General features: G+C 44.1%; 2 protein-coding genes across 3 annotated transcripts; both read left to right on the plus strand.

The window, feature by feature from the left end:
- The first annotated feature begins 720 nt into the window (after positions 1–720).
- Positions 721–3362, plus strand: LOC123161143 (protein DETOXIFICATION 16). The gene is made up of 8 exons (XM_044578990.1): positions 721–950; positions 1048–1592; positions 1699–1785; positions 1874–1930; positions 2039–2277; positions 2398–2516; positions 2737–2823; positions 2922–3362. Exons 1-8 carry the CDS (start codon positions 732–734, stop codon positions 2979–2981), a joined length of 1413 nt encoding a protein of 470 aa, XP_044434925.1. The 5' UTR covers positions 721–731; the 3' UTR covers positions 2982–3362.
- A 6100-nt stretch (positions 3363–9462) lies between these two features.
- Positions 9463–14411, plus strand: LOC123155661 (putative disease resistance protein RGA1). Of its 2 annotated transcripts, none has more exons than XM_044573814.1 (4): positions 9463–13459; positions 13611–13801; positions 13901–14050; positions 14208–14411. In XM_044573814.1, the coding sequence occupies exon 1, from the start codon at positions 9533–9535 to the stop codon at positions 13451–13453; it is 3921 nt and encodes a 1306-aa protein (XP_044429749.1). In that variant the 5' UTR covers positions 9463–9532; the 3' UTR covers positions 13454–13459; positions 13611–13801; positions 13901–14050; positions 14208–14411. The 2 variants fall into 2 exon arrangements, with proteins under 2 accessions (XP_044429749.1, XP_044429750.1); XM_044573815.1 differs by having other exon boundaries at positions 13611–13718.

The following is a 14411-nucleotide window of genomic DNA, read 5'->3' on the forward strand; positions in this document are numbered from 1 at the left end:
TGCGTCCTAGCCCGTTTTAAACTGAGGGCTATAAATTAAACTAGGGTATAAGTTGAGGATTGAAATGTGCACTTCTCTCTATAAGAAAAGAGTTGCATGTTTTTTCTTTGACACTCAGCGGTGTCTGGTTTTGAAGATCCACCTAACTCCAATGGAATCAAGATGCCACTATGAGTTTTTAATTTTGCGGGTACTAATCAATTGATTCGCTAATGGCCTTGGATCTTTGAAAATGCCCTTCTCAGAGCACGTGAGTTGGTCAGACACGCCAAAATAAAAATAGAACGAATTTTGTAGATAGGTATCATTATTGATGTGTTCAAAAGGTATGTCAGTGACGGCAAGTGGGCAAAAAGGTTTCATTAACTTGGCAAATGTGCTTCTAACTTTCATCATGCTGATTAGTATTGCACATCTACGTGCCCTTAAATTTAGCAAGAAGAGAATCTATTGTTAAATGGTAATCTTGTTCTGTTCAAGCATGTATTGTTAATTGTCCACCTCACTATAGTTTGTCGGATAGTAAAGTTATTCCATCAGTCGTTTCAACTTGGCTGCCTCCTTTGTCTCTCATAGAGATTCTTTTAGTCCACTTACTTGGCTGCCTCATTTTGTCTCAAATAGAGATTCTTTTAGCCCACTTGACTGATGTTCTCTGAAAAGGTTCCATTCATGCTCAAACATAGTACATGTTAAATATCCCTTCATTTCACTAGTTTCAACTTTCAAGCATGGAGGAGCCCCTTGTTGACAAGACAGGAGAGGAGAGCCTGGTAGTGATTGAGGTGAAGAAGCAGTTGTACCTTGCCGGGCCTCTCATCGTCGGAAGCCTCCTACAGGATGTGGTCCAAATGATATCGGTCATGTTTGTGGGTCATCTCGGCGAACTTGCTCTCTCGAGTGCCTCCATCGCAACCTCCTTCGCCGGTGTAACTGGATTCAGCTTGTTGGTATGACAATTTCCCCCCTTCTCCATTGATCGATGCGCCTATTTAGTTGGACCTCCTGGGCATCATAATCAACTTGAATGCTTGCATTGAGTTTCAGTCCGGCATGTCGAGCAGCTTGGACACGCTGTGTGGGCAAGCCTTTGGGGCAAAGCAACACCATCTTCTTGGCATCTACAAGCAGAGGGCAATCCTTGTGCTCACTCCGGTGAGCGCCGTGGTTGCCGTAATCTGGGGATACACTGGCCAGATTCTTCTGTTGTTTGGACAGGACCCTGAGATTGCCATGGAAGCAGGGAGCTACATCCGGTGGATGATTCCGTCGCTGTTTATCTATGGTCTGCTGCAGTGCCATGTCCGGTTCCTACAGACACAGAACATGGTCCTCCCGGTGATGCTGAGCTCGGGCGTCACGGCGCTCAACCATATCTTGGTGTGCTGGCTGCTGGTCTACAAGCTTGGCCTGGGCAACAAGGGTGCTGCCTTGGCCAATACAATCTCCTACCTCACCAATGTGTCCATTTTGGCTCTTTACATCAGGCTCTCCCCATCTTGTAGGAGCACTTGGACGGGGCTGTCAACGGAGGCATTCCGCGACATCCTCAGTTTCTTGAGGCTTGCCATCCCATCAGCCCTTATGGTTTGGTGAGTTTGAGTTCCATATGATGCAGTTCATGTGCAGATTTTCCATCTCTAGTTGACCGGTTTAATTAATTTCATCCAACATAAACATGCATATTTACACAAACAGCTGGGAGTGGTGGTCGTTTGAGCTCCTAATACTTGCTTCCGGATTTCTGCCAAATCCTAAGCTCGAGGCATCGGTACTATCAATTAGGTGAATTTCCTTTCCTTTCAAAATCTGTACTTGGTTTGGATATATTTTTTATTTTTTTTATAGTAACATGCGGTTGAATTTCCTGCAGTGTAAATACTATCTCACTGGTATTCAGGGTCCCGTATGGGCTTAGTGCAGCTATAAGGTCAGAATGAACTCGTACCTTGCCGATGCTATTGATATATAGATACTTGTGGCAACTACGTACAAAGCTGGAAACTGATATGTATCCTTGAATTACGTGTGTATGTAGCACCCGTGTATCGAATGAATTAGGTGCTGGACGACCGGATGCTGCCCGTTCGGCGACCCAGGTGATCATGGTCCTAGGAATTGCGTCAAGCGTATCGGTTGCTCTTGCAATTGTTTTGGTGCGCAATCTATGGGGGTATGCATACAGCAACGACAAGGAAGTGGTGGAGTATATCTCTAGAATTATGCCGATTATTGCCGTGGCATTCTTGTTTGATGACATGCAGTGTGTTCTTTCAGGTAGGTAAATACAAATGAGATGCTGCAAATTCACTGAAACCAAATTATATGGAGGAGCCTGTAGTTTTCGTTTTGGTACGTGCTGAAAATATATGGTTATAAATTGGCATATTTTTACAGGCGTTGTTAGGGGCTGTGGCCTTCAAAGTATTGGTTCCTATGTCAATCTCAGTGCGTATTACCTTGTGGGCATCCCAGCGGCTCTATGTTTTGCCTTTATCTACCATCTTGGTGGAGTGGTAAGTAATCACTAGTTCTATTTTATTACTCCATCCGTTCTACTCCCTCCCTTCGGAATTACTTGTCACAAAAATGGATGTATCTACAACTAAAATACATCTAGATACATTTATTTCTTGGACGAGTAATTCCGAACGGAGGGAGTACTTAAAAAGTTTATAGTTTCACTTGTAGTATTTCTTATTGGACATGATGAAACCTCGATCTAAAATATGTCAGGGGCTATGGATGGGAATAACCTGCGCACTTGTCGTGCAGACGGTGTTGTTCATGTCCATTACTCTTCGCACTAACTGGGACAGAGAAGTAAGACCACCAAGTATTATCTGTTTTCTTGGCTTAGAACTAAGCTTACTGCATGGATGACCCATTATCTTTATCCATGTTTTTCCTTAATTTGGTAGGCTTCGAAGGCCAGGGACAGGGTTTCCATTACTTCCTTGCCTCTAGACTTGGCGGCGTGATGACACACACAAGATGCATATTTTTTTCTCGTCCAGTGAGATGTGCAGGGAAATAAGGAATCAACAAAGAATCCGTCGCAAAAACGGTGCTTCATCTACATGTCACCAGCATGTGTCACTCCTTCACGGAAATAAACATGTTTATTAAGAGAAAGACGTTGTAACTATGGGTGAGGATTTACTAGACTAATTTCAACATGGAAAAGAAGTTAATGCCGATAGTCGGAGGTGTAGCGACGAAGGGGTGAGATGTTTCTTTTTTGGACAGCTTGAAGGAGTGAGATGCTCCTTTCAAGAGAATAGGACCCTTTCCCAGAAAAAACGCATGCCTTCTAGGGTTACTTCATAAAATTCATGTTTTACTTTACTTATTTACATTGACATATCTAATATGACCCATTTTTACTATGTCCATTTGATAAAATGTCCTATTACTAATTAGCATGTACCTCATCATTAAATATGCCTAGTGCAAAGCAACGGTAGAATGGGATCAAACTCTTGTCTTACGAATCTCACCACCACTATGGAACAGTCCAACACATGCACCTTGTGACCTTGCAATGTGTTTTTCTACCTCGTATTTCATGCTTATAAACTTCTATGGAATATATTGATGTTTAAATCCAACTGAGAGAACAACCTTTTCCAGCATGCATCGGATCTCACCTTCATGCATACGTTCCCTTCTCAGATGACACAGAGGCCAAGCAACTTGTTCTTTTGCTGTATTATGATATATTCTCAACTTAAATAGTTTATGACGTTTGCATGGTCTTTAAAGTTATACCTTGAGATATTCAAACATAATGTCATTCCATGTAAAATGACTATATATTATAAAATATTTCATGAAGAATCTAGTAATATCGAATTGATTTTTGTGTTTTGATAATTTATCATTATTATCATTATGGAAGGAAAGTTGTAGGAAAGGGCTATACACCATTTTTTTTCCTTTTCGAAATAATAAGAATCCAAGTTCAGGTATGTGAAGACTTGATCTTAGGTGGTTAGTCATCAAAAGAAAATGTTCTGACATGTTGATTGTTGAATTATTTGTGCTCAATATTTATTGTTGAATGTGTGGAAAATGATGAAAATATTGCAAAATACCCCCCCCCCCTCCCGGTATCGGGCATGTTGGGAGTGGAGAAATGGGGGCCACCATTGGATGACTGTTTTTTCTAGAAAAAATAGGGTTTGTCTGCGGACATGTCCACGGACATAGAGAAGAATATGTGACACTCAACCATTAGAGATGCCCTAAGCAACTCCTAGACGATCATCTCTAGTTGTTGTTCCATGCCACTAGTACCTACTCGTAATATTTCATATGCTTAGGAAAAGACCAGATCGGAAATACTATGTGTGAAGATTTACTATGCAACGGATCCGCAAATTTGTACTCACATTGTTGTTAGAAGTTGATCGAAGCGCCAAAATTTGCATATGCTCATCTGTGCTAGAAAGGAAATGAATTAGGACAGGAAATAGTTACTACTACAATTTTCGTCGAGTCAATGCATCACTCACTCTGGTTTTCTTCCTTCAAAAGTTAATAACCGTATTTTTATTTGTAGCAAGCTCCATCCATCAGTGTTCACATTGACTCTCGCCCACACTCCTCGACCTCGAGTGCGGTTTTCTACACCGGAAGTGATGTGCAGACGATACTTACCTGCACGATCCTTGCACAACACTAACATGGACCGTACAGATTAAAAACAAGAAGGAAATCAACAGCTCATGTGAAACGTCGTTCAAGGATTATGCGTTTTCTGTCGTCCGTGTAGCATCACTCTTTCTACACTGGCTCTCGGCTCGTAGTTCAGCTGCATATCCAGATTTGTTTAGTAAAATATTGCTACCTTTGTAAACAAATATAAGACGTTGGGAGTAGAAAACGTCACCATCTCATTTTGAGACTCGACTGAACACGAACCTTATGTAATTGGCAAATTGTTTACTAGTTAAAATGGAAGTGGACAAGGGCAAGTTGTGCCTCGGTGCAGGCATCCCAATAAAGTTTCGAAGCAGTAGCAGGCCAGTACTCCCTCTGTTCTTAAAAGAGTGTACTTCAAATTTTGTTGGAAAGTCAAACTTCTTTATGTTTGACCGTATTTATATAATAATACATCAACATTTATGTCATCAAATTAGTAGCATTAGATTAATGATAGAATATATTTTCATCATATATCTATTTGGTTTCACAAACATGAATATATTTCTGTGCAAATTCGGTCAAACTTTGAGATAGTTTGACTCAAGTTGAAAGTGACCGAGGGAGGATGCACAATGAACAAAGTAAAGAAAAGAGTGAAGTGCATCAAAGGTCCTCAAACTATTTAAAAGGTGTTATGTAGGTCCTCGAACTATGAAAAGGGTCATTCAGGTCCTCACAGTGCAATATGCGTGTCATCCAAGTCCTCGAACTATTATAGAGGTGTCATGTAGGTCCTTAAACTATTTCAAATGTGTCACATACGTACACACTTATTGCACTTCAAGGATTTTTGAGGATCTGAATGACACTTTTCATAGTTCGAGGACCTATGTGACACCTTTAAAATAGTTCGAGGACCTAGGTGCACTTCACTCTAAAGAAAAAGTAGTATGCATGAGGACCTAGATTAATTAACCTACTTGATTGATGCTTCTTCCTTAATTACCTCTGGCTGGCTAGTAGCTTGCCTGCTTGTGAACTACTGTTGCGCCATCGTTAACGAGGACGTATCGAGCGGCCTTGGCAACGCAGCTTCCTATTGGCCAGTGCAAAGCAACGGCAAGATAGGATAGATCTTGTCTTCTTGTCAGGAACGTCACCCCACCACCCTCACCGTCCATCGCATGTATCGATGCTATGCCACCATGATCCAATCCAACGCATGCGAGCACCATATTTTATTTTTGCTACCTCGTACTTTCATGCTAATGTCTCACCGAGGGAGCATCTTTTTCCAGCATAGGCATGCATCGTAGACGGTACATCTCATCTCTTTAAGCTCATGCATGGGATGCCTTCTCAAATGGCACAAAGGACTTTCTAACATGACAGGTTCACAATCGAAATAGTTTACGGCAATGACATGGCCTTTCAAGTAACTAGATGATACCACCGTGCGTTGCTGCGGAAATTGACCGCAATATTTTTTGACGATTTTCTTTTAGAAAAGGAGGTTAAAACCCCTGGCCTCTGCATAAATCAATGCATGCAGTCCTCTTTATCAATTATTCAATCAATATCTGATAAGAACTTACATCAAGCCACCCCAAGCCGCCAATCACACCTATAAACACGATAATATGGAGTGCTCTAATTCCGCATATCTAAAACCGGTGTCGTCGCTGATCCATCCACATAACGTATCGGAACCTACATCTGATGCAGCAAATCTAAACAGTCCACCACATGCAAACGTTTTAGAAGCCGTTATCATCATCATCCAGCAACCCCATCTTCAAGAAAGAGGTCTGCATCATCTTTGTCAGTCCTACCATTTGTCGACGCCACCACAGCGCCCGACTACGACACCTCCCTGTGCCGCCATCGTCCGATCTGGAAGACCAGATCCTAGGGTTTCCACCAGAGTAGCAGCCGTGGGTCGACAGTAGTTACACGATAATGACTTCATCAAAGTAACGACGCAGAGCGCCGCCATTGCCCGCCGTCGGCTCGGTTTTCACCGGCAACTATGCCACACCGACTCGCAGCTGGGACTAGATGACGGGTCCCGAGATCTGACCAACCACCCTTAGGATGACCACCTCCGATGGAAGTGATGACCACAACCGCCAGTTGCACTGGCCAGAAGAGATCTGATTGGAGGTGCCGCCGACGAGACCACCAAGCCCTCCACGCCGCCTCCGCCAATCCGAACGCAGATGGCGCGCCACCACAACATAGCCCGCCGCCGACCGCAGCCACCGCCGTCACCCGAACATGGTCGGCCGCTGCGCCTGCATCCCACACCGCCGTACATAATCAAGCCGCCCTCCTCTCTCTGAGGCGGGCCGGCCACCACGTCGCCGCCTGCCACAACCATCTGCGTCGCGCCACAATAACCAGATCAGCCGCGCTACCACACGCCTAGAGGCCCTACACCACACCTGAGACGTGGGAGAGAGGAATCCTCCGCCACCGCCGTCGGCCCCCAGGCTTAGCCCAGCAGCGTCCCCCGACAGCGGCGGAGGGAGGGGAGGAGGGAGTGCGCGCCCCCCACGGCTAGGTTTTGGGAGCCGCACGAGTCGCCCTAGCGGGGACAACTCGGGGGCTGCAGGAGATGTGTGTCATGTTGGTACCTCTCTTGCAGTGCTACTATATATTAAAATACATAATATATTGTATTTGGCTATTATATTAACCTAGCCTGCTACCATAGGCCAGGGTCTATTCGCCCACCGATCACAAGTGAATCGTCCCCTCCACTCTCTCACAAGACCGAGCTCCCACATTGCGAGCTAAGTTGATGTAAAGGATAGGTTGGGGATCACTCGATCTACGAAAATCTTTCATTGGTTTGAGACAAGCTTCGATCACATATGAATTTGATTACAGGAACAGAGGGAAACAAGGTATGCGAAGAACAGAGGAAAAGGAAGGAGGTAGCCGCCGCCGGTTCGTTCGGTGATCCACTGGATGCCTCTTTCGTCGCCTCCTCTTGCGTATTTGTAGTCTGGGGGTTCTCAAGCGGGCCAGGCCCATGAGCTGGATGGGGCAAGCCCATATAGGCAAAGAGGGCTCCTAACAGTTGAGATCTATGGCACACTGTCATCAGTGTCGCTGCTGTACTCACAACTACATCTCCGGATGCACCAGCCCACCAATGGCCAGCAGCGTCAACACCAACACATCTGACGCAACACTCCACATCTCCCACTGATTCTGGATCTCATCGGGTAACTCTGTATCCAGCGCGGTCTGCATGTCGAGACAATTGATGTACTTTCTCTGTTCCTAAATATTTGTCTTTCTATAGATTTCAACAAGTGACTGCATACGGAGCAAAATGAGTGTATCTATACTCTAAAATATGTCTATATACATCTGTATGTGGTAGTCCATTTGAAATCTCTAGAAAGACAAATATTTAGGAACGGAGAGAGTAGTAGATGGTGTAATAGTCCTTGGCAATTAGTTGAGACTGCCGCGAACAATAAAAACAACAATTATATATTTCATGAGGAACAAAGAAATATCATTTGGTGTTGTCTATTTTGGCAATTAGTTGTATACCAGTTGTGAACCCTAAAAATGTTTGATGGACACAAGTTCTTAAACTGCCCATATTTTGTGGTGTATAGGCAACCGATTTCTCATCACGGGACAACCATCTTCTATCCCGATCGATTTATAAGTATCTATGAGGCATGGGTTTCACCTTTTGATTCCGGTGGCTTTTCTATTCATGTGTTTTAAGCAATTGAATCATTATTTATATTAGTAAAAGTATCCAAATATCAGTTTCATGAAAGTATTCAAATCATTTCACAAAGTTTTATTTTACTATGAATGCTTTGTATTGATTCCTAGCATTGCATCAAGAAACAGAAATATCATATGAAAAACACAATTATTTTCCACTAGATCATTTATAGGAGTACACAATTGAATGACAAATCAGAGCCCCGTTCCTCACGCCTATGGCCGGTGCGGCACCTCGACCTGCAGGTCCGCTTCCCGTTCGTCATCGATCTGCGGTTGCGCTCGCGTGCAGATGAGACAACCAACGGTGGGTCACTCTGTTAATCTTTTCTTAAAAATGCTGCACCTTTGCTCCCGTGCTTAGTTGGTTTCACATGGACTGTCGTCCCCCTCGCGTTCCTGATTCATTTGTACACTGCCTTGGCTCGTGCTTCAGTTTTTAGATCTAGCTAGCTTAGTACTCCTACTAGTACAAACTCTACTGCTGTAATTATGAGTTAACTGAAGAGGATGACAAGAGCAGGAGCACTAAACGTGGATCTGTAACTAGACTGCTACTCATGCTGTGTGTGTGCATGTCACCATCCCAACTCCAACTCTGATTGTCCAGACACTAAACAAGAAGTACAACTGAAAACCATTGCATAGCCCCGTTCCTCATGCATGCCATGGCCGGTGCGGCAAGCACCTCGAGCTGTGCCTCCCCATCCCATTCATCATCGATCGCCGCACATGCACGCGCGCGTGCAGATGAAACAACGCCATAGCAACGGTCGGTCGCAGCGATTTGCCGATTTCCATCGAGTCAATGCAGCAGGTCACTCTGCTCTTCCTCCTTAAAAATTCTGAACCTTTTTGTCCTGTGCTTTGTTGCTTAGCACATGGAGTGTCGCCCGCCTCGGATTCCTGATTGATTTTCTTATGCTGGCTTGGCTCGTGCTTCAATTTCAGATCTAGATCTCTTTAGTACAGCAGCACAAAACTTTACTACAGATCTGTTCTATAAAAGGGTCCATCCATCAACCCACCAGGGACACACATCCGGACAGCAATACCACCAACCACCTCTCATACATACCACCAACCACCATACTTAAACTTGCCTGCTGGGTCGCCGGAGGAGATGGAGGCGGCGATCGGCGTGGCCAACGGGCTCATCGGCAGCGTGCTCAATCTGCTGTCCAATGAGCTCGTGGAGGCGTTTGTTGCCAGCTCCCAGCTCGGCCTCAACTACACGGAGATGAAACGTGATCTCTTGTTCACGCAAGGGCTACTGCAAGAGGCCCAGGCGAGGGGCAAGGATGTGAGCGACAACCTCGGTCTGCGGGAGCTGCTGAAGGAGCTCAGCGCCAAAGCCGATGAGGCTGAGGACGCGCTGGATGAGCTCCACTACTTCATCATCCAGGACCAGCTCGATGGCACCCACTATGCGGTGCCGGACCTGGGTGATGACCTCCGTGGCCATGCTCGCCACGGTCGACATGCCCTTCGCTACACCGTCGGTAACTGCTTTGCATGCTTTTCTTGTTCGGGCATGAAGGGTCATGATGATGGTGTTGCTGCTCCTGTCATTACTGATAATTCACCCAATGCAATACTGAACCCTGACAGTGATGGTAATGATGGTCCAGTTGTTAAGTTGTCTTTCGACAGAGTTGCCATGTCCAAAAAAATCAAGTCAGCGTTAGAGGAAATAAAATCCCTGTGTGACCGTGTCTCCAAGTTGCTCCAGCTAATTCCACCACATAGCACCACCACCACAGTCACCCAAAGGCACCGTATCACAGGGTCAACCATTGTCCAAGATACATTGTATGGGAGGAGAGCTATTTTTGAGAAAACTGTAGATGATATCCTCACTACTGCCACAGAGCAGTGTGAACCCCTTTCTGTTCTTCCTATAGTTGGTCCGGGGGGTATTGGAAAGACAACTTTCACCCAACACCTGTATAATGATAGGAGGATAGAAGAGCACTTTGCTGTTAGGGTTTGGGTATGCGTATCAACTGATTTTGATGAGCTTAGACTCAGCCAACAGGTCCTTAGTAGCATAGAAGGAAGCAACTCTCCAAATCAGACAACAAGCTTAGATCAGCTCCAAATATCCATAGCAAAGAAACTCAAGTCTAAAAGATTTTTAATTGTCTTTGATGATATATGGGAATGCAATACTGAGGGATGGAAAAGATTGTTAGCTCCATTCATGAAGGGGGAAGCCAAGGGCAACATGGTTCTTGTCACAACTAGGTTTCCAACTAAAGCTGAAATGGTGAAAACAACCAACCCAATAGCACTCCAAGGTCTAGAGTCTGATGACTTCTTCACATTCTTTAAATCATTAATATTCGGGGTACACAAACATGAGTATTGCCAAGAGGAATTAGATGATCTTGCAAGTGATATTGCACATAAACTGAAGGGTTCACCTCTAGCAGCCAGAACAGTTGGTCGTTTACTGAGGAAGGACATTTCTCGGGAACATTGGATTGGAGTTCTTGAAAACAATGAGTGGCAAAAAGAGGACAATGTTGATGACATTATGCCATCATTAAGGATTAGCTATGATTACCTTCCTTTTCATCTAAAAAAATGTTTTTCATATTTTTCCTTGTTCCCTGAAGATTTTCAGTTTAAGAAGTTAGATATTACGTATTTTTGGATTGCACTAGGAATCATAGAAAGAGATGAGAATTATCTAGAGGAACTCGTAGAGATCGGTTTTCTCATGAAGGAAGTTGATGATTCCGAGCAACCATACTATGTAATGCATGATTTATTACACGAGTTGTCTCGTAGTGTTTCATCACAAGAGTGCCTCAACATATGTAGTTCAAATTTTAGAGTTGATGACATCCCACAAACTGTTCGACACGTATCTGTCACAATGGAAGATAGATTTGAAGGGGGTGTTAGGGAAGAAATGATTAAATTGAGGAGCAAGATAGACATTCGCAATTTGCGAGCTTTGATGATTTTTAGGGAATATGAAGAAACAATTGATGGATTTTTGAAAGATATTTTTAAGGAAATAGAGGGTCTCCGTGTCCTGTTGATAGTAATGGACTCCATGGAAATAGAGGGTCTCCGTGTCCTATCTTTGCCACTCAACTTTTCAAAGCTTATCCACCTTCGATACCTAAGGCTTACTCATAACCTAAACAATGTTGTGACATGGCCATACTTTTTACGAAAGCCAGTGATTTTGCCTAACGCACTGTCAGTATTTTATCACTTGAAGTTCTTAGACCTCAGAGGCCTGAGTGATACGGAGAAAATACCTAAAGACCTTAACCGCCTTGTCAATTTATGCCGCTTCTATGTTGATAATGAACTCAATTCAAATGTTCCTGGGGTCGGAAAGATGAAATGCTTGCAGGAGCTAAAAGATTTCCATGTTAAAAAAGAGAGTGTTGGGTTTGAACTGGCAGAGTTGGGGGAACTAACAGAGCTTGAAAGTGAACTCACAATACATAATCTTGAGAAGGTGGTAAGCAAGAAAGAGGCTATGGAAGCTAAGCTTGTGTGTAAAAGAGATTTGACAAAGTTGGGGTTAGTTTGGGGTATAGATCACAAACATAGCACAGAGTCTGATGTTCTTGATGCTCTTCAGCCACACCGTAATCTTGGAGCACTTAGCATTATAAATCATGGTGGTATGACTGGTCCTAGTTGGTTGTGTGGTGACATTAGCATCAAAAGGCTGGGGTCTCTCCACCTAGAGGGTGTCTCTTGGGGCACCCTTCCACCTTTTGGGCAGCTATTGCATCTCACATCACTCACATTGATTAGGATTTCTATACTTCGTCAGATCAGACCTGGCCTTGGTGGTGTTACAGATGAAAGTTTTATGCATCTGAAGCGGATCATTCTTGATAGATTACCTGAATTTATCGATTGGGTTGGGGGAGCTAATTCCCATTCTTTTTCAAGGCTTGAATACATCAGTTGCAGAGATTGTCCCAATCTTTGCGTGGTGCCCTTCCTTGAGTGCTCTATCTCTTATACCAGTCTTTCGCATCTTTCCATTGATGATTGCCCAAAGTTGTCTCTGCCCCCCATGCCTCACACGTCCACGCTGACATATTGTCATGTGTCACTTCCTCCTTCAATGCTTGAATATTCTAGAAGGGCGATGCTTATTGATGAGTATAGTGGTGGGTGGGCCTTGCATAACCTGCGTAATGTAGAGGAAGTGAATATCCGGAATGTATCACACTTTTCATTCACGGAGCTCAGTAAACATAAATCCCTAGCAATGCTGAATTTGTACAAATGCAATATCATGTGCCATGGACTGCAGGATCTCATGTGCCTCCAATCAGTTAGAGTAAAGTTTTGTCCCAACTTCTTTCGGTGGCCCATCGAAGCAGCTCACACCATTAAGCCTTTCCCTGCTTCCCTCCAGGAACTTGAGATCGAAGGAGAGTCAGGCATGCAGTCAATGGCTCTCCTCTCCAACCTCACTTGCGTGACCAATTTAAAACTGGTGGACTGTGAGAATTTAACAGTGGTTGGGTTTAATCCTCTCATCAGAGTCAACCTTGATAGGTTGGAGGTCTATAACACAGATAAGTGTCTTAGCCGCTCTATATCAGCGGATCTGTTCTCGGAATTGGCGGTAGCAAGGACCAACCTATCATTGCGTGCGGGATCCTTCCGATTGAGATGGCTAGAAGTGGATTGCATCTCATCGGTGCTTGTTGCTCCCATCTGCACCCTCCTCGCTGCTACCCTCCAGATTTTAAAAATCAGGCATGATCAGCGGGCAGAAAGCTTCACGGGAGATGAAGAGAGAGCTCTTCAGCTCCTCACCTCCCTTGAGTCCATCTTTGTTATGAATTGCCCGAATCTGCCGTCCCTTCCTCAGGGGTTATACATCCTTCCTTCTCTTCTGCGACTATGTGTCTGTGATTGTCCTCAAGTCCGATCTCTGCCCAAGGACCCCTTCCCCACTTCACTGAAGACATACGCAAGTGGTTGCAGGCCCGAGGTACAAGAGCAATTAGAGGGAACAATTTTCTCCTATTTCATGCTTCTTGAGTAACACAAGGTAACAACATGCCTCCTCCTATCTATCTAGCATGTTTCCTTTTTTTCTTATGAGGAAAGGAAATATCTCCCACGATCCTCTACTGTTTTGTACTACTAACTACAATAACTTGTTGCAGTAAAAAACACTAACAACTTGTTAAATCTGACAGGTGGCTTAATTGACGGCACAGCTGCTCGTTTCAACTGCATCGTGTACATAAGTCGTCAAACCTTTCGGCCTACTCTTACAGAGATAGAAGACAATATATCAACATCTGGTCAGGATCTATGCATGTCATGTCACAGTTCCACATGTCTGTCTGTCAGTCAAAATCTATTTTCCGGCTGGTTAATTGGCAAAGTGCGTCCAAACCAGCCTGAACTTGTACTCATTCCGTTGTGCATATCAGCTATACATCGTGCAGTTATCTGACCTTATATATCTCCGTTTCCTACACAGTTGTGGTACCTATTGTTCTGCCTCGTACTAGAGCACACTGGTAATATTTGAGATGGAGCAGGAGTAGTACAGTTTCGATTGTTAGCAGCAAAAGTTGCGTGCTAAATTTTGAAAACCAAGAAGACACTATATCGATATATAGACCTGAAGGTGAATGCATAACTATATATTTTTCATTCATGGTTAGATACAGGATCATCTAAAAAGTGGTTTTGTCTGATCATTTACATGTTGATTATCTTTTTTGTTTGCCAGTATTACATGTTGATTATCTGACCTTACGTTCTTTACTACTATGATTCTGCAGAACAATTAGGGCGGACACTGGATTTGGCATTCAGGACTTAATTGGTTGCTCCAACTAAACAGTAACAAAAGTATCATCAAGAAGCAATTGTGCACTTCTACCATGAATCACTGGTGGAAAAAGGGCCTTTGGTCGCGGTTCGCAACTGCCATTAGTCGCGGTTGCGCAACCGCGACAGACCGGGCGCGACTAAAGGCCCCCCCC

The sequence above is a fragment of the Triticum aestivum genome, chromosome 7B (assembly GCF_018294505.1).
Source record: "Triticum aestivum cultivar Chinese Spring chromosome 7B, IWGSC CS RefSeq v2.1, whole genome shotgun sequence".
Taxonomy (NCBI): domain Eukaryota; kingdom Viridiplantae; phylum Streptophyta; class Magnoliopsida; order Poales; family Poaceae; genus Triticum; species Triticum aestivum.